At 39.6% G+C, this 24,919-nt stretch overlaps 1 protein-coding gene across 1 annotated transcript in view; it reads right to left on the bottom strand.

Annotated features, from left to right (window-relative positions):
• The window catches only part of CDKAL1 (CDKAL1 threonylcarbamoyladenosine tRNA methylthiotransferase), a 428,463-nt gene that overhangs the window by 92,195 nt on the left and 311,349 nt on the right, over window positions 1–24,919 (bottom strand). Inside the window, exons 12-13 of the mRNA XM_080381401.1 lie at window positions 20,785–20,965; window positions 3,625–3,687 (exon numbers count right to left, since the gene is read on the bottom strand). Coding sequence (XP_080237527.1) covers window positions 3,625–3,687; window positions 20,785–20,965 — 244 coding nt within the window. The remainder of the gene's footprint in view (window positions 1–3,624; window positions 3,688–20,784; window positions 20,966–24,919) is intronic.

Below are 24,919 nucleotides of genomic sequence, written 5' to 3'. Positions count from 1 at the left end.
CTCCTATAACCCACCTAAACACAGGAATAAGCAAAACTTTCAGAACAAGGAATGGCTTCGTCTACAAATAGAGTTCTATACATTTTTACACATGCTAACTGAAGCGAGTTTGAACAAATGGCAAACACCCACCTGGAACAGTTTTTCATAACCAAAATACACTTCCTACAATAGCATTTCCTAAATAATTATTGAATTTTGGAAAGACTGAATTTTAGGTGGTGTGTATTTATTTTAACAACACCGAAAATCTGAGAAAAGTGAGTTTTTCATGTGTGTCTGACATTAAGAATTCAAAATATTTGCCAGGCATGCAAGAGTGATGCTACAACAAGCTCTGTCAGCGAGCTGGTATCTGAAAGACCCGCAGGTCCTGTAGTCAGAGGCTGTGTTAGAACTAGGGTGATGCTAGGTGTAAGAGAACAGGATCAAATTCCCCCCAGACAGGGTAAATACACAACCAAAGGGCCATTTTTGAGATTTGCTGTTGTATTGTTTCATCTGAACAGTGAGAAGGGCAACTAGGTGGTAACCTATACATATTTAGGCATTAAAGAATACAGGAGCATAACTGCTCCTCCCCTGTTATCCACAGGGCAGAATTACCTCCCACTTTTCCATCCCTTCAGCATAGAAGGATTTAAATGCTCTGCTCCCTCTCCTGCTGAATTAAGTGAATATATCACTAGATACAGGATAAGACTCCACATCTGGAAGTAGAAGGAAAAGCAAATCCTTGCTTTCCCCCTCCACAAAAGAGCTGGCTTTTCACCTGGGAATGCAGAACCACAAACATTTAAAACATCTTGCAGGATGCAGTAGCTTACACTACCTAGGCAAATATATACTGAAGGTAAAATTTCCAGGAATAGCAACCATTTCTAACAGGTATTGGTCTCCTGACCAAGCATAAATAGTAATGAGGTTAGTGTAGCTACTCCATCCAAACACCACTTTCTGGTTTAGTGACTGAAGCACAAACTTGGAAGAATGAACATTTTCTGATTGATCTTTCTCTTTCCTAAGTGAATCCCATCACCAAAGGATGAAGGACTACACAATCTCTGTAGACAGCCCTGTTCCAGCCACCGTGGTTCACGATCTTCCTTTTTATATCTGTTATAAACCAAGGTCCAACATAGCCTTTAACATTATCTTTTCTACCTTAAAAAGGTTCTCAGAACAAAACCTTTTAATCAACCAACTAAGAATCCTGGAGGCCAGTAATTCAAGTCATTTGTGCTGTGATCCTGCATCACCAACACTTCCACAAAGTCATCGTAAAATCTCCTTTTTATGCTTGCTGAAAATAATCTACAAAATAGCAAACCACCCCCCCCCCCAAAATTAACCCTTCCGCCACATATATCAGACCAAACAGAATTAAAGCTAACACAGACCTCCACTTGAAATAACTGTATTTTCAACTAATGTTGATTATGCTAGAGTTAATGTAAAAAAATAAAAGCCCTCCCCTGGACTGCAACAATTGTGAAATTGGCAGTGGAGGTGGAAATTAAAAGTGCAGGACAAGAAATCTGCAATGAGTTTGTTGCAGCCACTACAAATAGTAAGTAGCAGAAGGAAAACTTTCAGTGTCAAATGGAAAATAAGGAAAGATCACCTTTTTAATATACTTTCCTTGTCCTTTCCCCCCTGTTTTACTCTCAGATACATACGCAGAATATGCTTGGAAGTGGCAAAAGAGTGGAGCTTCAAAAATCACTCATCAAACAATTGTGCTACTTTTAATAATTTATTAAAGGTCCTAAAACAAAGATCAAAAGGGAATATATCTAAGCATTTATATTCAATTCCACATTGCCTGATGACTAATTTGTAAAGAGTGCACAAGTCTTCACAACTGAAGCCAAAATCATTTGAGGATACTTTGATATAATGCCACAAAGGATATGAGCAGGAAGGCAGCAGGAGTTACAAATGGCCAAGCTCCATTAAAAGTGCTAATAAAAGAATAATGGAATTTCCTTGTACTATGAATAAAAAGTGTTTGGCGCAGAAGAATTTAGACACAGAGAGGAATATCAAAGCTTCTGGTTTATCAGTTGCTTCTCCTTATTAGATCTTAATTGACTTACTATTACATTTACCATAAAATGCTTCAACTCAAAAAAGCAATGATCCTGTTCAAAACCTTGCCACCCCGATTTCCTTATTCTTCACGTTTTTCAGTTTTCACAGGCCTTTAATATCTGCTTTACCAATCTTTGTCATGGTAGGTCTAGGCATACAAAACCACTCTGAAGTTACGGATTTAACTTGAAATGATATATAAATATTAAAAATATAGAATATACCTACTGTTTGAAATGTGGGTTTTTTAATTTCCAAGTTACTGATAACTATGGAACTCTCACAGTTACAACCTGCCTGAGAAATGTAACCCGTTAATATTTACACAATGTATTTCTCACAGATATATGTGCGATTACACACACACACACACACACACACGCTCATACTCAGACACAGGTGCCCATACATACACACTTCTGTCACCTTCTTCCCCCAAATACAAAACCTAGCTAATTTTTCCAGTGTATAGCCATTTTTGGTACATGGCCAGCAAAAGAAGGGGTCGAGTTCAGATCCTTCCTATGAAATGTCTAAACAAACAAACAAACGAAAATGTTTCAAATTTTTCTTTTCTGAAATGGATACTTGCAAAATCACACACTTTGCAAACAAGCAGTAAAACCAATCATCTCCTGCTGCTGACAAATTGTTAAAGGATTTAGTACATTTGCTTAAAAAAACCAAATGCAAACACATATGCATCCAAGATGGGAGGAACTCCCCAAAAATATTTACAAACCTACTTAACTCTCCTTCAGTCTGCTGCTTAATGCTCTCTTTTGCATGATGTCTACAACCCCCACGACACAGTTATAGCACAGAAACGCTGTGATCTCTGCCTCCTGGTTCTCCAAAATCATCTTGTAACAGCTTTAGTTTTTTATTTGACATTGCAATGTCTTTAGGAAAGTGACTTTTTCTTACCCTACAGTATGGGATACAATAAAGAAGTTGGGGGGTGGGGGGGGGCGGGGGGTGTTTGGTTGGTTTGTTTTGTTTTGTTTTTTTATGAGGGTTCCCAGACTTTACAAATAAGGATCAAGTTATAATGATGATGTACATTTCTTCTTCCATCAGACAACCACCAGGCTGTCAACAAAGCAGCCTCTTCCAATGATGCTTCCAGAATCAATAGATAATTCATTAGTATCATGTATCTCAGGGCCTAATTGACACAACCGGCTAAGCAACAGACTCAACGGTAACATGATTTCTAAAGAGACAGAAAAAAAGAGGGTAATGTGACACCGCATATGGTCACTTCGCAGGATTTAGTGTCAGTCTATAAATTATACTTCTGTGAGGTTAATGTGAGTCATTGGTTTCACAAATCAGAAAATGCAGCTTTTCCAGCTTGGCTTGAAGAAACAAAGACACATCTAGAGGACAGCATAATTTAAGTAACAACCATGGTGCTTTCAATTTTGTCATTTCCCCTCATTTATGCATTAAACATAATATATAGTTATCACCAATGTCTGGAATTATTCTAAACAACAAACATACGTAGTGTATTTTTTTTCTTACCTTATGATCATATGGATTGTATGAATGAAACAGCTGGGACAGGTCCTTTGTTCTCTGTTTTTTCTGAAAAGCAGTATTAATAAATAAAGTATATTAGGAAAGTTAAAGGAAAAAGAGCCTACTAATTTAAAAAGCTGTATATGCAGGTACAAACAGATTCTCTCCCCGCTTCGTTAATGGAACTGTAGGTATGAAGAGCAGTGTATGCAGATTAGGGATATTAAATATCACAGGAAATTATTAACATATATATTAACAATGTCAAGAAAATATCCTTAATAAATAATAAACACTAATCTATGGAACATCAGTGGAATGCGTAAACAATTCAGATTTGTTTTAATTTCTGCACAATAAATCATAAATAATGTCTTGGAATACAGATAACAAAACTTGAAGATTAGGCTCCAATCTTGCAAAGACTTGTCCTGTATTCCAGCATGTACATGCAGCCTTGCTTTACAGCAGGTTAGGTTTAAAGGAAGTCAGTTTAAAGAATCACCGTTTATTATTTTTCCATTTCTTTTGATGCTAATACTACCATTGCCTTGATTGTGGCGAATTAATAGGTGGTATGCCACTTAATGCTAAGGCAAAGGAAAAAAAAACCCTCCTTCTGTTAAAAGCAAAGTTCAAAGACAAAACCTGCTTAATCCAGCCTCTACTGAAATCAATGAAAGAGCTTGCAGTGATCTCAGCACGTTAAATAGACTCTCTCAGCTGCATCCTATGGAGGGGGGGCAGGGAGAGGAGAAAAACACCCTTCATCTTTAATGCAGGGATGAGTCACAAATAAGTTTAAAGTTTTATCATGTCAAATTTGATGCCGACTTATAGCTCGGGAAGGCGAAGCACTGAGTGTTGAAAAATGTGTAAAGGGGACGACAATGACAAGGACTCTTTGCTTGTGGTCTGTACCGCTCTCTTATTTAAGCCATCATTTCTACAAAAGTAGTTTTCCAACTGAACTGGTAGGATCTGTTGATGTTTCCAGCATGCCAAGATCTAAATAGACAGCTGTGGGACTGCAGTGTTTTTCTTAACTTCTGGAAACTACAGGACAATTTAGTAATTTCTAATTATGCAAAACTAACTATATTTCCTTTCTTTACACCGTTTTTGTTTTCAGTGAAATGCTCAGATGCAGCAACTTGGTCATAAAAGCTATAACTTTACTTGCTGGTACAAATTCATGACAGCTGGGTATTTCTGAGTCATTAAAGGTATCAGATTAATGTTATTACTTCTGTGAGGTTCCTAACTGTGTTTCAGTTATGACCTCTAAAGAGTCAAGAAAATGATTTTTTACTCACTACCCCTCTTTAAACAAGAATGGCAGATTTTAGGTTCAGGATGAGAAGGTTACTTCTGCCCTAGACAATTCTATCCAAGTACCATACCTAACACCTAACAGGGCTTGTTTCGCTGAGTTTACTAAGGGGCTTTAAAATGAACAGAAGTGATATTAAAAAAGACATTTCTGTTGGTACAGACTTTCTCGGCAGTCGAATGTGCTTTTGCAAAAGGAAAGATCTCCGATCTCCCTTAGTAGAGGAACTTTCACCTTCTAACCCCAATTATTACCTCTTTTGTTTCCAATGGGAAAAAAACCCACACAAATAAAAGCATCAGGCTGCACAACCCAAATTCCATCACCACCCTGAAATGACTTATTTCCTGGTAGTACAGTCATACACAGTGAAAGTGCTTAAAATAATAGAAAAAGGATTTGGAGAAATGCAATAATAAATACAAGAGAGATATGAAAGTGACTATTAAAATGGCTGCTTAAAAACATAATTTAATGTAGAATCATGCAAGAAGTAGACCAAAAAAAATTAGCTTGGAATTTGGAGACCTCCACTAACCTTTCTAGGGAAAAAAAAACAAAAACCACAAAATCCAGAAAAAGTCTAATTCTTGCTTTTTCTTACCAAAGACTATTTCTCTTGCATCCATTTTGAATGCACACCAAGTGCTTTTGAGTATTTTTATTGCAATAGCTTTAATAACACTCAGTAAAACTGTATGACAGAAATCCTGTCCTCCACCCCCAGACTGGCCCAAATGCTATTTACACACTCAGCGAGACAAGGTGAAGAATGAAGACGGCTTCTGTGACACAACACATTGACACAGCCTTCCACTTTTTATTATAGGGAATTATGGTTTCTTTCCTACCTTTCCACAAAAGGTAGAAGTTTTGATTTTTGTACAAAACCAAAATGCTCCTGACTAGGGAAGTGCTGGAAATTCATGACACCGAAGAACATGGAATGAAACAGAGGAAAAAATGCTGCCCCAAAATTCCCAGGATGCCACATATGCTAAATTCATGTTACATGTTCTAAATCTAAACAGCTTTGACTACTTTGTAGGAACTCTGAATACACGGAGACAAAGATGTCTTAAGCACAGGGTTAAGGTTACTTAGTGATAATTGGCGTCTTTCTAGAAAACTGAGTTCAGCTTAACTCCGATCTCTAAACTCCAGAAATATAAACCATGTCAAAACACAAAGACTAAGAAAAGGACAAACAGTTAATGCTTCTGTAACGGTCAACCCTTCAACTCCTACAGCAGGCATTAGCCACACCGTACGAACAGGATGTTCCTACATGAAGAACAGGCACGATTCCTGCCCCCCTCTAAGCAGTGTAAAGCACAAGAGTAAAGCAGGCCACCCCATTCCAGATGCGACAGAGGGAACTAAGAAGCCCCAAACTCCTTCTCCTTTATTGCCCCCAATGGACCGTTCTAGTCCCTAAACTCCCTACTTACATGCACCTCTCCAGAAATTCTTTCCTTGATGTAGCTTCACACTCCTGTTTCTCCTTCCTCAGCTTAGTCCAACAGCCCTTTCAAGTACTCTTTTGACCAACATCAAAATATTTTTCTTCCCCCTGCCTTCCTGCTCTTTCCCTTTAGTGTTTTTACTCCCCATTCCTCTGCTCTGTACCAATAATACTGTCAAAATCACATGGTAAAAAGACACCGAAAAACCCCTGCCTGAACTTAGGCAAACGTGCTGTCCCACCGTACTGTTCCACGTCCAGCAGTGGGATTGCTTTCCAGCATACTCACAGAACTGCACAAGATGTATTTAGGTTTCTGAAAAAAATTCAGAAGTCTTTCCAAAGTCACCATGCAAACCAGCACCGAGCATTTCCAACAATGAAAGGACTATAGCAGCATCAGACCTGTAGCTTCTTTCCATACTTCTCTCAGGCTTGCCGTATATTGATACAGCTTATGTTCAGTGACCACAGAACATTTCCTTAAACCAAGTTACTCTTGGCAGCAGGCTACTTGCAATACTCTTACTTAGCCTGGCTGTATATAATTTTGGTGTAAGAGTATTTGACACGTAACAAGCCAAGGTTACACTACCCCTCCACAAATTTTTTCCAGTATTGGTTTGCCAACAGGACAGAGTCACGTATCTGGAGATAAATCTCCTCTGACTAACAAGACCAGCAAAACCTCACTCTGAGAACTGTGTGCAATCTCCCACTCATGCGCTGCAGCCAGCAGTGGGGGTTTTGTAAAGCACTAGTAGCAGGCCACCCGGGGACCCGCGGAGCAGCACCCTGTGACTGCCGAAGGAAGGGCTTGCCCTGGGTGGGGGGTGCTGCCCGCATCGCTGCCGGGCATGGCTGTCCCCATGCTGGGACTCTGTGGGAGCACTGCCAGATCCCCCCACATTTACAACGGGTCCCTAATTGCACATACGGGTCCCTAATTTTTAAATTAGGTCCCTATTTGCACATATGTATGTATCTGTATGTGTGTGCATGCGCATGCTTTGCAGGGGCAGAGATTTTTTTACATTACAAAATTCTGACAACTCAGCCAGGCGGGGATTTAAATTTTAAACCCACAGTCCTCAGTTTGTAGTGCTTAAAGAAAGAAATTCAGGGAGATGAGGTTTTTTAAAGAGACACATTCAGATACTATGCTAATGTGGACCACTAAATATATGCATATGACTGTAAAAACAACTTTTCACTTTTCTGTTTCAGTAAGTTTTAAACATGCCACATTATATGGGTGATACAACGGAGACACTTTTCCTTTCTATCTTTAGCTGGAAAAGTATGTGAAATCCTGATGAAGAATGGATTAAAGTGCTGCTACAAGACTGAGCTAAGTTCTGTAAAATCATATATGCATGTACCGTAAGTATGCCAGGATGGAAGGGTTTCCTTAAGTAAAGCAATACTTTTCTAAGTGAATTATTTCAAGCTTGTTACTAAAATACAAGTAATTAATTGTGTCTCAAAAGACAGGTAATGTTCAACAGGCACTTATAAAAATAAGAACCAGCTAATGATGTTTCGTACACAACATACATAGACAGTGTTAGGAGTGAGGAAACAACACATTACCATAATTTCATTATTTCCCCAGCCCTGTAAGCATACATGCAAGTAACACATACTTTGCTCTAAATAGTTCCTTCCGCTGTCTCCCATTTTCTGGGCCTCAGATTTTTGAGGTCTTATTTTTAACTACTGCAATTATTTAAAGGAGCACTGGTCAGCTGAGATGCATATTATATGCTTAAAGTGCAGTAACAATACAGGATCCTTTTAGAACACATCTGGAATTATAAACCATTAAAGCCAAGAGTTAGTGACCTCGGTGTTATTACTAATTTTTATTGTGCATTGATTTTCAGCAATAATTAATCATTTTCTAATGCTTTAAATGGACTAAAACACGGATCATTATCCTACACCAGGAAATATCATTTAAAGAACAAATAGGTAGAATGAAAAAAAAAAAAACCAACCAACCAAAATAAAACCAAAAACCAAATCACCAAACGAAAAAACACCATACTGGATTAATCTCTAAAATTATTTAAAATATTTTCTGCACTAGTTAACCAGCATAGAACTTTGTGTTGACTACTTCAGAAAAATAAAGTTGAACTTAAAATTATTTTGGTTTTGCCAGCAATGGTGTGAAAATAGGGTAAAGGTAACGGTGTCCTAACAATAAATTTTTAGAAACAGAAAATATTTTAGAAAGTAAATTTAGAAATGAAATAACTATACCAAATACTAAACATCGTAGGCTTACACATGTACATTGCACTTCTCTGGTGATACTCTTTTGAAACTCAGGTGATAATTACCCATCTTTCAGATGATATTAATGTAGCCTAAAACTTGTTTGTTTTCCTTTCAAGCATGATATTGCAGGTCTACAATGTTTATTGTGAAGCAGAATTACAACATCACCAAGATAATTTTATTACCAACTGCTTAGAAGCAGCTTAAATGGAATACCCACAGTTTTTCATCTCTGAATAAAAGGGGCAAAATTACTTCCCAGTATGTGGGTATCACTGGTTTCCTTCAGACATGACTTTCAGTTTAAAAAGTCTACTTTCAACATTCAAACTCTTAATCATTCCAGCCTAATACCATGACAGATCTGCAGATTCTACCAGTTCCATTGAAAGTGTCAGCCTCCATATATCATCAGCAAAGTTCTCCTGCTTTTGTTCTTCTGTTTCCATCATTTATAATCCCTCCAATATACAGAGCTGCCTTCAGTAAGAGGGACCCATATCTGTTTCTGTGCAAATATTATTCTTCTCCTCCATGATCGCAGTGAACATTAACTTACGTCAAGGAAACCAGATGAATGCCTTTATTTTGGTTCTGTTCCTTCACCTACCATTGTCTCCCCTATTCCTCTTTTACATACAGCTGATCAGAATTAAAAAATCACGATGCCACAGGAACTATATTTAACTTGGAGCTTGTAAAGCTTCTCGCACACCTGAGCATGCTAACACCCAACTGCGGCACTGTCCTTTCAAACAAGTCTGGAAAACCACATCTACTGCTTGTGTAATAGCTAATAGGTTGCATAACTTAAGAGTTAAAACCACAATAAACTTTGTGAGCCAAGGTAGAATTTAACTGCAAGTGGGACAGACTTTGGGAGAAGAAAGAAGCAGCTTTGCAAGTATTTTCACAGTTTTCTTCCCCGGCATTTCCAAAAGCATGGAGGCTGCAGCGTTGCATCTTACAACTGATGCTTGCAAGAGCAAAAACCTTGAGACTGGAGCTTTCTTTTCTGAAACAGCCCCTCTAATGCATTTTGTGTATGGCATCCTCTAACCTCGGTAACGTGTGTTTGCTGAGCAATAACACAGCTTTGCCCTTTTCCCCTCCCATGTTATGGCTGTGATCTCAAAACCAAGGTCTTGGAGTTGGGAGCACCCTATCTAAAGACACCGACTGCTCTAACTTTATACTCCAAAGAGTTACTTGGAAAAACACCAGACAGAGATGTAGTGACTACTCCAGCCAAGGTACATCTAAACCCTTTGCTTGGAGATGCAATGCATAAAGCCTTAAACCTAGGTACCCATAACCATCACACAGACATGAGCCAAGCCACCGAAACTGCCACATTATCAAAGTTTACAGATTGCTTTTTGTTCTGCAAAACAATTCTTAAAAAAGCGATCAGAAACCAGCGAACCATTCTCTTTGACCTTGAGTTATTCGGTGCATCACCCTTTCAGAAACGATACTGAAAAAACCCCATTGTGCCGCAGCCAGATTTTTTGATAAAATCATCGCTGGTGTTCATTATGCTCTTGCCTCTGTGCCCTGCAAGGTCTGAAAGGGCAGAAGTGGCAACACAGGCTTGACAAGTTTTCTGCTCCCCCTGCTCACTCGCTTCTACTGACCCTTCTGATCACATCTATAACAAAGCACACAAAACCACCAGGGGATTAGCTAGTCTTTTTGACTTAACCTACAAGAATTACTATGTTAAAATAGACTCACTGTTCTGCTTTAACTATTGACACGTGTATTTCATTATTTGGCTTGATTTAAGAAATTACATTTTAATAATTTTTGATCCATCCATGGAAAACGTCATTAAGTGTGCAATGTGTTATACTCAGCAGTCTACCTCGATGTCCCAGGATGGCAGATATTTTTTTCCAACTCCAATTAACAACAGGACTATACATTCATAATTCGTATTTTGTATACTCTTTAGTCTTTTGTATACTCAGCAACTCTTTCTAAAAAGTTTAAAACAAAGTTTCATGAGTCCATGCAATCTGTTTTTTCACCTGAAAGAGGAAAATATATAAAACTTCATGCACATTTCCTAATCATACTAATCTAGAAGATGATCACAAACAATAAATGAGCCTGTCTCCAGGATTATGGCAACACAAATAGTCACAGTTTCGTGTATCTTACAGTTCAAGTAGAGATTCTTACTATGGGAAAATACAAACAGTTTCAGAAAGCCAGCATACAATCTTCATAAGATCATCTGTCAGTTTATGTGAAAATAATTTCTGGAAGGAAGAAATTGCCCATTTTCAATTAAGCCACGGGCATTGCAATTTCTTTTTACCTCCCACATACTTTCAGCTATGTAATACAGACTCTTCAGACTCATGTATTTTACAAATATTACAGAATTCTATTTCTTCTGGTACACTTGAGCTCTCTGATTTAGTTTAGGATTAATGTTTGTTATTCCTGTCGTTTTTCATAATAAACCCTCCCCCTTAGCAGAGGATAAATCATGCAAAATTTATCCTGAAGACTTTCACAAAGAAACTGTTAATTTCAAAGCAGCCCTTCAACACTTGTTCATCTTGAGGGTCCTTAAATTTGGGATAGTTTATAAGTGCTCTGTCTTACAGAAGTAAGATTTTTATGTCTGACATTCACACTGAACTTCCATAATCTATATGAGGTGGGTATTTTCTAGGGATGTCACTGTGACTGATTGGGAAGACCGTTTAGCTCAAAAAGATTTTGTAGAACAAAAGTATCCAACAGAAACTTGCCGTGAGGTATCGGCCATACTTCAGATGCGATTGACATGAAATCAGAAATAAAGCGATTGGTCATGAGTGGCAGACTGATTTTGAATATATGTTGTTATTGCACCCAGTTACACAGTAACATAAACCAGAATGAACTGCAAAGTACATCTCAGTAATTAAATGTAATTGATATGTGTATGTTAAGCCCAGGACACATATGGGCTTGCATATATATGTCCAGGACTGACCTGTCTGCAATGCTCTCTTTTCCTTTTCATAATCTAGTGAGATATCTGTGCGCTGTATTGCACAACAGCAACCCTTAAAGGACCAGGTTTTCCAGCATCCTGGAAAGAACAAGAGCAGAAGCGCTCCCGAAGGTACAGTGTGGTACAGTGAGCAGTAAACGGTGCTCAAGTGCCTGCTGTGTGGGGGAGACTGCTTGCGGGTCCACATAACACCAATTCAGCAGACATACAAAACCAGCCCTTATGGATTTAACTTAATCTGCTGCTCAGTTCTCCACGCTGTTGCCAGTCTTGCAGCAAGTCCAGGCTCCACATGGACGTTTAGCTCAATGACTGGAGGTGCAGGCACAGCAGTGAAAACAGCTGAAGATACGAGTTCCAAAGCACTGAGTGACCTGATTGACTGTGACGGCTTTGAAGGAGTGTACTTGGATTATCAAAGACAGCTGAAGTTCAAGAAAGGGTCACCAAGAACCCACCCCAGGATATTTCAGTGCCCTCTTCTTCCAAAACACGTTTTATGGGCCATCATAAATGCCACGTGATTTGCAAATGATGGAAAAGCTTAGTCACCTCTGTGATACAAATTAATTTGCTATCTGTGTTAAGTCACAAACTATTAAATCTAAACCATGCTCTCATTTGAGGAAGTCTGGAATTGCCCAAGCCAAGGATTTTGGTGTTGTGGTCGTGTTTTTTTTAAAGTAATAGGTCTTTCTGTTGTGCTGCATACATCCGAGTTCAGGGATTACATTATGGGCAACACTCCCTTATGTCTAGAGCTGCTGGCGCAGTTTCCAGCTCTGAGCAGACTCGTTCATCAAGTGCATGACAATTCTGAATTCAAGACGAGAAAATGTTCCAGTATTACAGGAGTTACCTAACTGTAATACAAGTTACAGCAAGACACAGTTAAAACTTCTTCCATGGTTCCTCCACCTCATTATAAGCCAATGAAGAGGACTGATGGAGAAAGAATACATGAATGTGGCAGCCAGTTGCCCCGGAGGTCCCTTCTGTATGAGCTTGTGTGAACGAGCTGTACAGGCACCTATGGATTTGCATGGAGCTGTAACAGAAAACAGCAGGTCAAAGACAGTAACATTGCCTGCTGAAAACAAATACGCTATACGAAAATTTCCCAAGGAAAAGCTCTGAAGATCTGTACTCATGCTGGATCTGCAATCACTAACAAACTCCGGACAACAGCAGTCTGTCCCAGCTGCCCAAGGCCATCACGATCAACGACAGAGGCTTGGACCACATCCCAGAGGGTGGTGACTCCTACACGCTGATGCAGCCGGCAGGATCACATTTATACCTAAAGGAACAACGAGCCCTCTGAGGGACTTTCCGAGCACCCGCACCACAGCCCCCGGCTGACCCTCCCCAGCTGAGCGGGCGAGAGAATGCCGGGGACTGAACCCATGTGTTGTGCAAAGTCACCTGCTTTTCACAATAACGGCTTGGTTCTACTAATGGCTCAATGAGTAAAAGGTGTTCAAAGAAATTTTTGTTTCTCTCTCTGCCTCACTTCAATTCCCTATCAGGGAAGAGGGAATTTACAAAACAGTCCTTAAAACTGCTTGTAACATTCTGACTTGAAGCCCCAGCTCAGAGTACATAATTCATGATCACTGGTAAAGGAAAAAACCCCCCACCATTTCCAGCTTTTATTGCCCTCAAGACATCTGTCTTACCGCTTCAGTCCTTGTAATTAATGGCAGTGGCTTCCAATATACTCCACGTATGTGTGTATTCATGCAGTTTATAGTGTGATTTAAATGTAACAGAAGTAAAATAAATTTATGCATTAAGTTTACCCTGATGCTATGTAAACTTCTTTTGAAGAACTATACGTACAATCTTGAAAATTTCAATGAACTAAGTTAAGGTAGGAAAAACAGAAGAGTGATACACTCTGCTGTATTTTTATAAGCAATTGTAATGGATGCTAAACCACAAAAGCCTACAAAAAAAAAAAAAAAGAAAAAAACCTCCATGACACCACTAAACTCCTTTCACTAAATTACATTTCCATTTTTTTGACTTTCGAATTTTTCTGAGAAAAAAATTTATAATGAAGGGAGAAATTTCCCTGAGATGCTGATTAAATATATGTTTATATGGGAAGTAAAAATTGTTTTCTCCCTTAAAATTAAAGATTATTCCACCTTATCTGTAGAGAGTACCTTCCTTCTCTTCAGCACAGGAGTATGCGGTATACTGATGCTATTTCAGCTTCCTGGCATTTAAAATCTCAGAATTCAATCAGGGTTTCCAGACCTACTCACAGGGGAAGGAGGATGGGTAATGAATGCTCATGGCTGCTACAAATCTCACAGGACTACACTTTCCTAAAAGTAATTTATTTTTTTTTTAATAATGGATGGTCAACGTGGACTATACATGGCTACAAGTATCAACCCATAAAATTATATTACAGTGGTGAAGGTTTCAGAATCCTTGCAAATTCTGTAACTATTTCTGGCTTTACAGTCTTTAGAAAGAACTCTGCCTCTTCCTCCACATGCAAATTTTCCACATTTTATTTTCCAGTGTCCATTAATCCTTTTTCTTAACAACATGGTCTAGATCGAACCCATAGCCATACATTTACTTAAAGATGTTCCAATTTTCAAACTGAATTTGTATGAAGTTTATGAGGAAGCTGTTGGTAATTTTCATTCCAATGAGTTTCTGATGTAAAAACGAAGCAAAATTCAAAAAAGTAGAACACCAACTTGCTTTCCTAAGTGTATTTCCAGTCTAGCTTTGAATTTTGACTTTCCTTCTTAAGTGAGACATTTGTGCTCTGTGAAAACATAAGATTTCTCTTCTACCAGGTGCCTGAAGTACCCCAGTGCAAGACTTAAGCACCATGGCTCCAGGCTGGAGTCAAAATATTCTCCTTTCTCAGGGTCTGACTCCGCACACCCCAGCCGTGACTGTGCAATATAACTCATTCCCCAGATTCAGCTACGAACTGAATTTTCAGCAGCTCCGTAGGCAGATCATTTACAGCTTGCCAAAAGGGTACAACCTATTTTAAAACCCATGGGGTGCTCAACCACCTCCCACAACAACAAAAACAGATTTTCATTTCAGCACCTGGTCAAATAACTTCAAGTGGTTTCAACCTGAGCTGAATCTAGCTCTAAAATAAAACTGTCTTTAAACATTTGTAAAATTCTGTTTAGCAGCTTTGCCTAACCACAGAAAGCCTGCTCACAGGTAATTACCTGCCTTTGAATTCATCGCACAAACCCCCAGCTGGCTGCACACCAAACGGCCAGCACTGTGGTAGCTTTAAAGATAGAACATAAACGCTGTCAAACATTTTGACCATCTTTAAAACAAGGAAAAAGGAGAAAACAGGTTTTCATAGGTCAGTCAGTTTATATAGTTCCTGGAAAAATAGGGAGGAAAATATGCAAAAATATTTGTAAGCATCCAGAAAGTAACACAAAGGACCAACACTGAGTTGCCACTGAGCAACAGCTACATCAATCAGAATGAATCCCATCAGAGAACAACTGGGCTCGCAGATAAGAGAAATCATAGCTATCTTGATGGCTTGTGAGGCTTTCTGCAGTACCTCACATGTTGTTGTTGTAAAAAACATAAGGACACATAGTGTAAATAAAACTACTAGACCACTAGACCAAGTTCGAAACTTGCTGGAAAAACGTTAACTCTGAATATTTCAATAGTTCAGTGACAAACACGACGAGTTATATATTAATTTTTCCCTCATGGTCTGCCTCCCCCTCCAGCCTTCACGTTTTTAACTCTCTGGTCCCAAACTTGCTGTAAAAGTCTTCACTCAGGTCTTTATTCTGGCAGAGCAGCGAGCAGTAAATAAAAGCGTACTGCTGAGACAGGGTAGTACAGGCGCTCAGCAGTCAAACTCAGATGTTAATCAGACTTGGCTTCTCTTACACGTAAAGTACATTCTGCACATTGCACCATGCATTAGCATTATTGCAGATGTTGGGGGGGATGGCGGTGGGCAAGCATCCCGACATCCAGAAGCAGTTATCACAGCTGCGTCTAATTCCTGGGGCACGTAATGCCACTTGGTCACAGCACAGAGCGAGGGAGCTCAGAGGCAGTGACGGCAGACCAGAGCAGTGGCTGAATAAGGGCACTGTCCCTTGCCTTTTCTCCACCTCCTGATATCCCCAGCTCCCGCCCTGAATTTCAGAAGAAGAATATCCCTATATATTCCCATTGTATGATCTTTGGATTGGCCATCGTGAAGCTAAGGCAAGAAATATTACTGATTCTGCTGTGCTGTGAGTATTAGAAACAAGGGAGGGAGTTCCTTTTCTTTCTGGGCATTTAAATCACACCCACCAATGTGATTTAAATTATTTTTGAGATCAAAAAGCAGTTCAGTTATGAAGTTTGTAACTTGGTTATCCACCTCAGAAGAGTAAGTACAGTGCTTAATAGAACTAATATGGAGAGAAACATTTAAGGAGGCACTCTTCAGAGGAATTAAATATTCAGTAGTTGACTGACATAAAATTTTCCAGCTGGGAGCAAGGTAAATTATTTGATGATATACAGAAAGAGAGAAGGAAAAAGACTGTAAGAAAAAGTGAATATATAGTTTTGTACCTAGACAGCAAAATGCTTTTTTTTTTTTTTTTTTTTTTTTTTTTACATCTAGTAATTACACCAATAATTGAAAGTGAATTGCTTACACTACACACTATTGAAAATACATATAGAAAGACTGGAATCCACACTGCAGTTGAGGGTAGCGTAATCATGAAGCTGCAGTCACATTAATGCTCTCAAAACAGCTGCCACCTATTCTCTGGACAGATGAACCTGATTGTACCTTGCTGAAACCCTTGTTTTCAAAATGGCTATTTCCTCACGTTATTTCCATGTGACAGAAATCAAGCTGATCCTGAGACGATGTCATCCCCTAATGCTTTCAGAAATTATGATGGACCAAATCTCAGAGACAGAAACCTCCTCACAGGCCCTCAGACAAGTCACAGGTACCTTGAAAAAAATAAAGAACTGGGAAATTAAAATTATGAAGAACGTGGGGTATTACAGATCATTAACTTTAGCGGGGAAAAAAAAAGTAGCTTTTACATTTAGAATTAAAGTATTCTGATCCTTTGCAATGCAGCTAGATATAAAATCCTTACCAGACACATCTAAAAAAATTCCTTTTACATTGCTCATTGACATGTTTATCTGACTGGAATCTGTAATTTGAGTTACACAACTATCAGTACTATCACTTCTACAATTGAACACAATAGGGAAATGGAGAAATCCAGATCACCACCACTACTACTACTGCTACTACGCCACAAAATAGCATGTCACAGTTAACACACTTCGGAGTGAGAATTATCTGGAGACAGACTGCTGGAGATAATGAGCATCCAGACTCATCTCTGAAAAAATGTATTTAGCAATAGGTGGATGAAATGGGGGGTAAAAGCCAAGAGAAACAGCATTTTGGGGTAGCACATTCTGAGCAACATTTTAACTCATTTTTCCATGTAAATAACTCAGCTTCACTGCAATCACTTATAAAAGAAAAATCATCCCTAGTTTTTCTTAACTGTGCTTTAACTTTTCTCCAAGCTGGAGACAGCATTTATGGTAAGCATATTCTAATTGATGGTTATGAAATGATGAGACCATTTAGACAGATGTCTGATTCTCCATGGACATTTTTTCTCCAGGAGAAACAAGAAAGGCCTGCAGCCGTAACTGTCTTTTCTGAATTTATGGTGGTAGAACTGTCCATCTGGATTAGTGTCATCTGCCCTTTTAGAAAAATATCAGTGCCTGTAAGGCTTTCAAAGATAAATTATCTATGTGAAGGGAAGATTCCATGTTGACCTACTGCTTTTTTTTTTTCTTATTAAGATAAACTCAACTGAGGGTTTTCTGCAAAAAGGCAATTATTTTTATGACTTCCATCAACACTATCCACTACAAATTTGAAAGCGCTGTTACTATCTATGCTTGATACTCCATAGACTGTCCCTAAGAGTTGTAAGATGTTCCTAAAAAGAGCCAACTGAAAAGGAACTGGGAAGGCAAATATGTTATTATTGCAGCTGTGATATCTGGGCAGAATCACTGAAGCTGTCTGGAACCAGGGTTGGAGAAATGGAACTCACTAAGTGGAGCATTTGCAAATAGCAATAGATCTGTCCATTTTCGAAGTATTGCAAAGCTGAAATAACAGAGCATATACACTCAGCCTTCAGAAATAAAGACGAGAACAATCATCAAATAACTTGCTTGCTGGTTCAGCATCTGTAGTTAAATAATCTAGCCAACATTCTTTCCATAGAAAGAGATCCTACCAACAGATCCACGGCAGAGGGTAACGTTACAAGCATCCTGCAAAGGCACCAGCTCCCATGTTCAGGCTGGTAGTAGTGTGCCACACAGACACTCAAGACACTTGCATGTTAACAGCTGTACGTCACTTTATGTGCCATTTCTTTCCCTATGCAAATGCAATAAAGGAAATCCAGTAACAGTAAGCTGCATTATGGTTTAACCCTGGCTGGTCATTAATTACCACGCAGCCGCTCGCTTACTCCCCCTCACCCAGAGGGATGGGGAGGAGAGGTGGGAAGGAATGTAAAACTCGAGGGTTGAGATAAGAACAATTTCATAGTTGAAATGGAATAAAAAATGAAAAAACAATAACAACAATGACAATAACAGTTATAACAAAAAGGGGAAGGGAAAGAATAACATCCAGATGGAAAGGAAGAAGTGAAGACGCGGTGCACAACACCACTGCTCACTGCCCGCCCCAGCCAGCCCCGCCCCCCTCCCCCCCCCCGGTATGTACCAGGCCTGATGTCCCATGGTATGGAATATCCCCCTGGCTAGTTAGGCTCAGCTGCCCTGGTTGTCCCCCTCCCTATTCCTTGTGCCCCTCCAGCCTTTTTGCTAGCCAGGCCTGAAGAGCCTCACATCAAAGCCAAGACACGGCACCACGTGAGCTCCTGAGAAGATAATGAACTCCATCGCAGCTGAAACCGGGACAGGTGACAAAAATAAGATTTTATTAAAGGATGAAGGGGTAAGAGTGCACAATGTGGATGGCAATGTGTTACTTCCTTCTGCTAGCAGAGAAACATATGCAAGTTACTCTAAGCAAGGAATGACACATGAAGCGCCTGTCCGTTCTCAGTAACGCAGGAAGACCATCAGCTTCTATAGAAGTAATATGAATATAAAACTTAAGAGATTAGCTCTTCCTGCACTGTTTGACTAGTCACTCTCCATCTCTACAAAGAGATAAAAGAACAAAGGATCTCATAACACAGGATTTTTGAAGGACTACAGGAAAGAAAAAAAAAACCAACAAGATCTATTAATTACAGATTTTCATCGGCCCTGGATTAGAAGCCCCATCTTCTTTGAAGGTTCTAGTTCACTGAAAGCAATAAGTACTAGCGCTCCAAATAAGAAGAATGTAAAACTGGGTTAAAATGACATTACCATTTTCCAAATAACACTCCTAACCACAGAATAGCTAATGTTCTTTAAATATTTTAGCTTTTCACATATTGTCTTCGCTTGGCACCCAGTGAAATAGAAGAGGGTAAATTAGCTCTTTACACCTCCTGTGAAAATAGTGCTTTTAAAAACTTGTGGATGAAAGAAGACAAAACAAAAACATAAACCAATGTTTTGATTTTTTAAGCTGAACTTCCAAAAGTTACATTTCTGCACTTTTTCATTTACAAAAGTTTGAAAAAAGCATTCAAAGCTAATAAAAATAATTAAACAGTGTGAGTTGGTCACACTAAAGTAACTATTTCAACAGCAGCTATTTATATTTGAAAACTCAGTACTTCCCATTATGAGACAGCCTACAATAAATGAGCAGTCATTGCTCAAGCTGTACTTCTCTAAACAATAAACTGAAGAAGCCAAATTTAATCTCAATTTATGTCTTCAGCAGCTGACACATCCTATGTTATTTGTGGTATATACTGAGAGTAAGCAGAAATACATTTTTTAGCTTTCAGATGTAGAAGCAAAGTGATACAAGTACTGATACGTAGTTTTCATTTTGTGTTGGTGTACCAGGATACATAAATTAAAAGAAACATTTTTTTTTATTTAAAGTGATTTACACTGTTGGTCGAATTCATTCTTACGCTGAGAGGAAATATAAATGTTATTTATGCCCACAATAATGAGATAATAATGAGTTGAATTATTGTACAGTCATCAGTCTTGTATACTTTCATGTTTTGAGATTCAGATCATAAAAATTACTAACTCAAATTTGTTAAAATAAATCAAACCATGCCTTCAGATGTGATTGCTGTTATTATCACTTATAAATAGCTATATCAAGCAAAATACCGTCAAAAGCCATCTACCTTCTATATCAAACCAGGCTGTTCTCCTCATGGGAATTGTGATGAGAAATGTTGGTATTCAGGAGGGGTTACACTTCTCACTAGGAAGGAAGGAACGAAGGAAGGAAGGAAGGAAACAGCTGAAAACTGAAAGATTAAATTCCAATTTCATCAATGACCTTTAATACATAGGATGAAGGAAGAAGAGTTTATAAGTAGTGAGGGTATAAGGAAAGTCTCGAGAAGTTGCCTACAAATTTGGTATTTGACAAATAAATCAGAGATTATCATTGCTCTATTAACACTTAGCATCATTATTCACAATAAGCTTCAGCTTGTCAGAGTCATCAATGTCTTAATGGGGGAGGGGTGGGGGGAAGTGTAATCAATCAGCTAGCACTCTTGGTACTCATTCAACCAAAACTTGATAGAAAGAAGACATGACTTCAGTATAACCACCAAAGTTTTACCCTTTCTAACAGTCTGAACAGTAATTTATATATGAAAAAGCGTTCAGTGATCTAGCTAACCTCTAAAGGTAATTCAACAGACATTTCAGTTACCGGGCTGAAAAAAAAAAAAAAAGCTTTAACTGAACTGTAGCATAGTTCTGCAGAAAATCCACATTTTCATGTACAAGCTTTATGTACTTAAAGACATCTGAGTACAGTGTACAGTGGCACAAGAAAATGGATCTTACCACTGCAGCTGGAACTTGATGCATTTTTGCAGCAGGTGTTCCTGGGCGTGGGTAAAACTGATTAATAAACAAGCTCGGAAACCTGTACTGTTCTACAAGTTTCATTGTTTCTTGAAAATCTTCATCTGTCTCTCCTGGAAAACCACAGATGATGTCTGTAGCAATTGTTATTCCAGGCACTCTGTAAAGAAAGTAGAAAGGAACACTGAACTAAGGACACGTAAAAGTCTTGCTCCCTTAAAAGCTAGTGTACATAGACTTACAACTCTTTGACTTTATCTACAGAAATTGAGACCTAAAATGATCTTTGGAGCAAAAAAAATAATTAATACCATTGCTGGGTAAGGAAAAATGCATTTGGTATTCTGCCAAGAGCATACAGAATAGAAGAAAGAGATTGCAGCAGCTACTGGATTAGCACTGTGACAGAAGAGTGAAAACATCTGGACCAACTCCTCCTTCATTCCAACTGATAGGTGATCAGCAGCGCTCGTAAATATCTTGATTTCTGATTGCTTAATCCACAATATTTCAGAGACTTAGCCAGCAGATTTTCAGAGCAGGATATCCAAAGGAGGGGACTGGCATGCCATAAAACCTAACAATTCTGAACAAAAGTGGCCTTGGATCCAGCAAGACATCTCTTAGTCACCAGTTAATTTCTAAGTCAGTACTCCATAAAATCACCACATGCTTTGCTTTAAAAGGAAACCAATATACTTTGGTTTACAAACACACAGGTAGCTGAGCTCCCTTGTTACTCTGCGAGGCCAACGCTCCCTAACTACTCCCTTTGGACAGGACACCAGAACCTCACAGCAGCTGCCCAGCAGCGGCAGCCAACAGACACTGCAGGACGCGCAGCGGGATGCACAGAAGGGGGTGGGGGAAGGGGGCTTCGCCTGAAGTTGTGCCACAGTAAGTCTTAGACATGGAGGTAACGTCACTTGAGCATTTCCCCCCCGTAGGTGCTGGAGTAGCTGTCCCTGCGGGGGTCGAGGCTTGCACCCAGACCGCCAGCTGCAGGGAGCCCCTGGGGGCTCGCCCTGGTGCCAGGTGAGATGTCCCTCTGTCCTGCAGGAGCTGCGCTGTCTCGGAGGAGCTGTGGAGGAGTTATGGGAGGAAGGGAGCAAGCTGTGCAGCATCAGAGAAGATGAAAGGGAGATGGACAGGATCTTCCCTGTAACTCAGCAGCCTGAAGAGCCTCAGCCCCCATATGCAGTAGAAAAGCAGGTAGTGTCAACCCCCGCTACCAAGTGAAGCAAAACCTCGGGAGAAGAGGAGGGATGGAACCTGGTGACCAAAAGGAAGGATCTTGCCCCACCTAAGGGCTTTCAACAGCAAGATAGATTCATCTCCCTCAAAGTTGAAGAGGAGCCAGATATGCCAACAAGCAAAACATCTGATTCACCTAAACCCTAAAACTATGCAAGACTGCCAGGAATAAGCGGTAAGTGATCGTAATGGGTGACTCACTGCTGTGGGGGACACAGGTACCCATCTGTTGACCTGACCAACCATCTAGAGACCTTCGCTGTCTGCCAGGGGCCAGGGTCCAGGATGCTGCGGGTCTCACGTGACCCTCTGGTACTACTCCCTGCTGTTACTTCATGTGGGCACAAATGATACTGTGAGTGGAAACCTGGACAGCATTAGAAGTGACTACAGAGCTCTTGGGGTCACTAGTCAAGTGCATGGGGGCTCAGGTGGTGTGCTCCTCATCAGCAAACACTTTTGTAGCCCAGGTGACTATGCACTGCACACAGTGCCCAGGGAGCTTGTGAAGCTTCCTTCCCTGGAGATATTGAAAAGCCGACGGGACACGGTCCTGAGCATTTGGCTCTAGGTGGCCCTGCTTGAGCAAGAGGGGGTGGACAAAATGACCTCCAGAGCTCCCTGCCAACCTCACCCCTTCTGTCATTCTGTGACGCGGCCCAGAAAAATGAGTCCTACAGCCAAGAGATTACTGCATCGTATTTACAGAGCGCTCTACGGGACCCAGGAGATATCAGCTCCGTTTTCCAAACCTGACGCTAGCCAACTGGACGACCGCTGCCCCATGAGAAACTGTGGAACCACAGTACTGCTCTGTGCTCACCCCGCTTGGTGAAGTGGGAAAAACGACCAAGCTCTTCTGCAGAAAGGCAGAAAGGTGCAGCGCTTGAAGGGCTCAGCGCTCCCTACGGAAACAGCTCGGGCTGTTACTGATGGCGCAGAATCAACTCTGTTGTAGAAACAAGGATGAACTGCAGAAAATACGATTTATGAGGAAAAGTAAGAAGCCAATACAGATACCGGTGGTATCTGACTTAAAGCTGGCCCTGTTTCAAGTGAGAGGAGTAGATGAGATGACTTCCACAGGTCCCTTCCAACCTACATAATTTACGGTTCTTAAGTAGGCTAGGCAAGGGAACAGCTGAGAGATTCTTTTAGGGGTGAATGGCATAAAGACCAGCGCCACAAGCTCACACCTGAGCTGAAGACGGGGCCTCCAAGACTGTCTCCAGCCTCAAGAAACGGCTGGAAGGCTTCTCTTCCCCCACCAAGACAACAGACAGCAGAACTGTAAATACAAACGCATGCAATCCAAACGACAATTTATGAATCATTTGGATGGCCAAAGAGAACTATCATTTCTCATTAGACAGTACATCACCACAGAAAATCTAACGTGGTTACAGGGGTGAAGAAACTCGAGCTGGAATAGCTGAAAGAAAAACTTCCTGCAACAACGAGCTCTACTGGAACAGGAGAATCTGTTGGCAAAAGACCCAAAACAGGGGAGGCAGAGAATATTGTTCATAGTAATTTGATTAGGTGCAATATTAGAGCATGCAGAGCTTATATTCACCACAGCAGCCTTCACATGAACAGTATATGGCAGTAAGTATCTTTTGTGACTTTTTTTTTTGTTAAACTTAAATATTTTTTTTTTTATTGAAGTATTGGCAATGAGTTTATATCAAAGCAAATGCCTTGGCCTCCTTTCTACATGTGCCTGCATACACAGTTAGCCACACAGGAATTTATTAGCCATTATATTATTAGAATCTTCTTTCACCTTTTCCTTATGAAAAATCCCCACAGAAGAAACCAAATTCTTTCCATTCCTTTTTTGAGTTCATGAATTCAGACTCTATCGTGTGAGACAAAGTTAAAACATGGCATTTGAATGCCAAATCAAAATCACTATCAAACTGAACATTTTCAAGGACTTGGTCCAATAATCCTAAGTGGGAAACAAGCTGAATATTGCACAGAGCAGCAACAATCCCCAGAGCTGTTGGCTAAACAGCCTCGGTTGCCGTTGCTTTCTTAAGACTAACAAACTGCAAAATATGAAGTTCTGCTTGATATCAAGTAACAATAAAATTGGTTGGCTTTAAGGACTGAGCGAACAGAGGAGCACTGTGTTCTGCAACTTGATTTTGTTCACATCGCAAGTATCTTGTGCAGTAATACTAAGCTTATGGAAGAAAAAGTAGATTACTTTATAAATCAATATCACATAACATCAGCTGCCATTTCTCAGAACATGAACAGAACATTCATTATGTTTGACAAAGCCATTATGATAAAGTTATTTTAACCATTTTAATGACACTATTGGCAACAGTCAAAGCATTTATTACCAGTGGTAGTAGTAATACCATCCTTTGTAAAGGTTTGGTTGTTTCTATAGCAACATGAATTATAAGGTCCAATCAAACTAGATACAATAAAATATGCTTTTTTTCTCCATAACACCAGTTGTCATTCAGTTAAAAGGAAATTACATATTTTAAAAATTCATAAACTCTACAAATGTCTGAACTCCATTTGGTGATAAGGTGTTAATTATCTTAGTAATTAGATTTCTTCTGGATGGAATTATTACACACAAAGAAAAGCTAGGATATGAAAAGAGAATAAGGACCACAGTGTATTCAGCAACAGCAATTAATTACAGCTCAATTCAGTATGACTGCCTAAAATATGACATTGCATAGTGCATTTTTATACCACTGTTGATTATATTGTTTAAAAAATAGTTTTAAAAGGGGGTAAAAAAGCATGAGATTTCACTCAAAAACCAGTACTGAAAAAAAATCAAGCTCTCAGCCTTTCTCAAAGCACTGATGAACAAAAATAAGTA

Source organism: Falco punctatus, assembly GCF_963210335.1.
Source record: "Falco punctatus genome assembly, chromosome: 3".
NCBI classification, from domain to species: Eukaryota; Metazoa; Chordata; class Aves; order Falconiformes; family Falconidae; genus Falco; species Falco punctatus.
The sequence above is the reverse complement of the archived record's forward strand: the minus strand, read 5'-3'. Positions and strand labels throughout refer to the sequence as shown.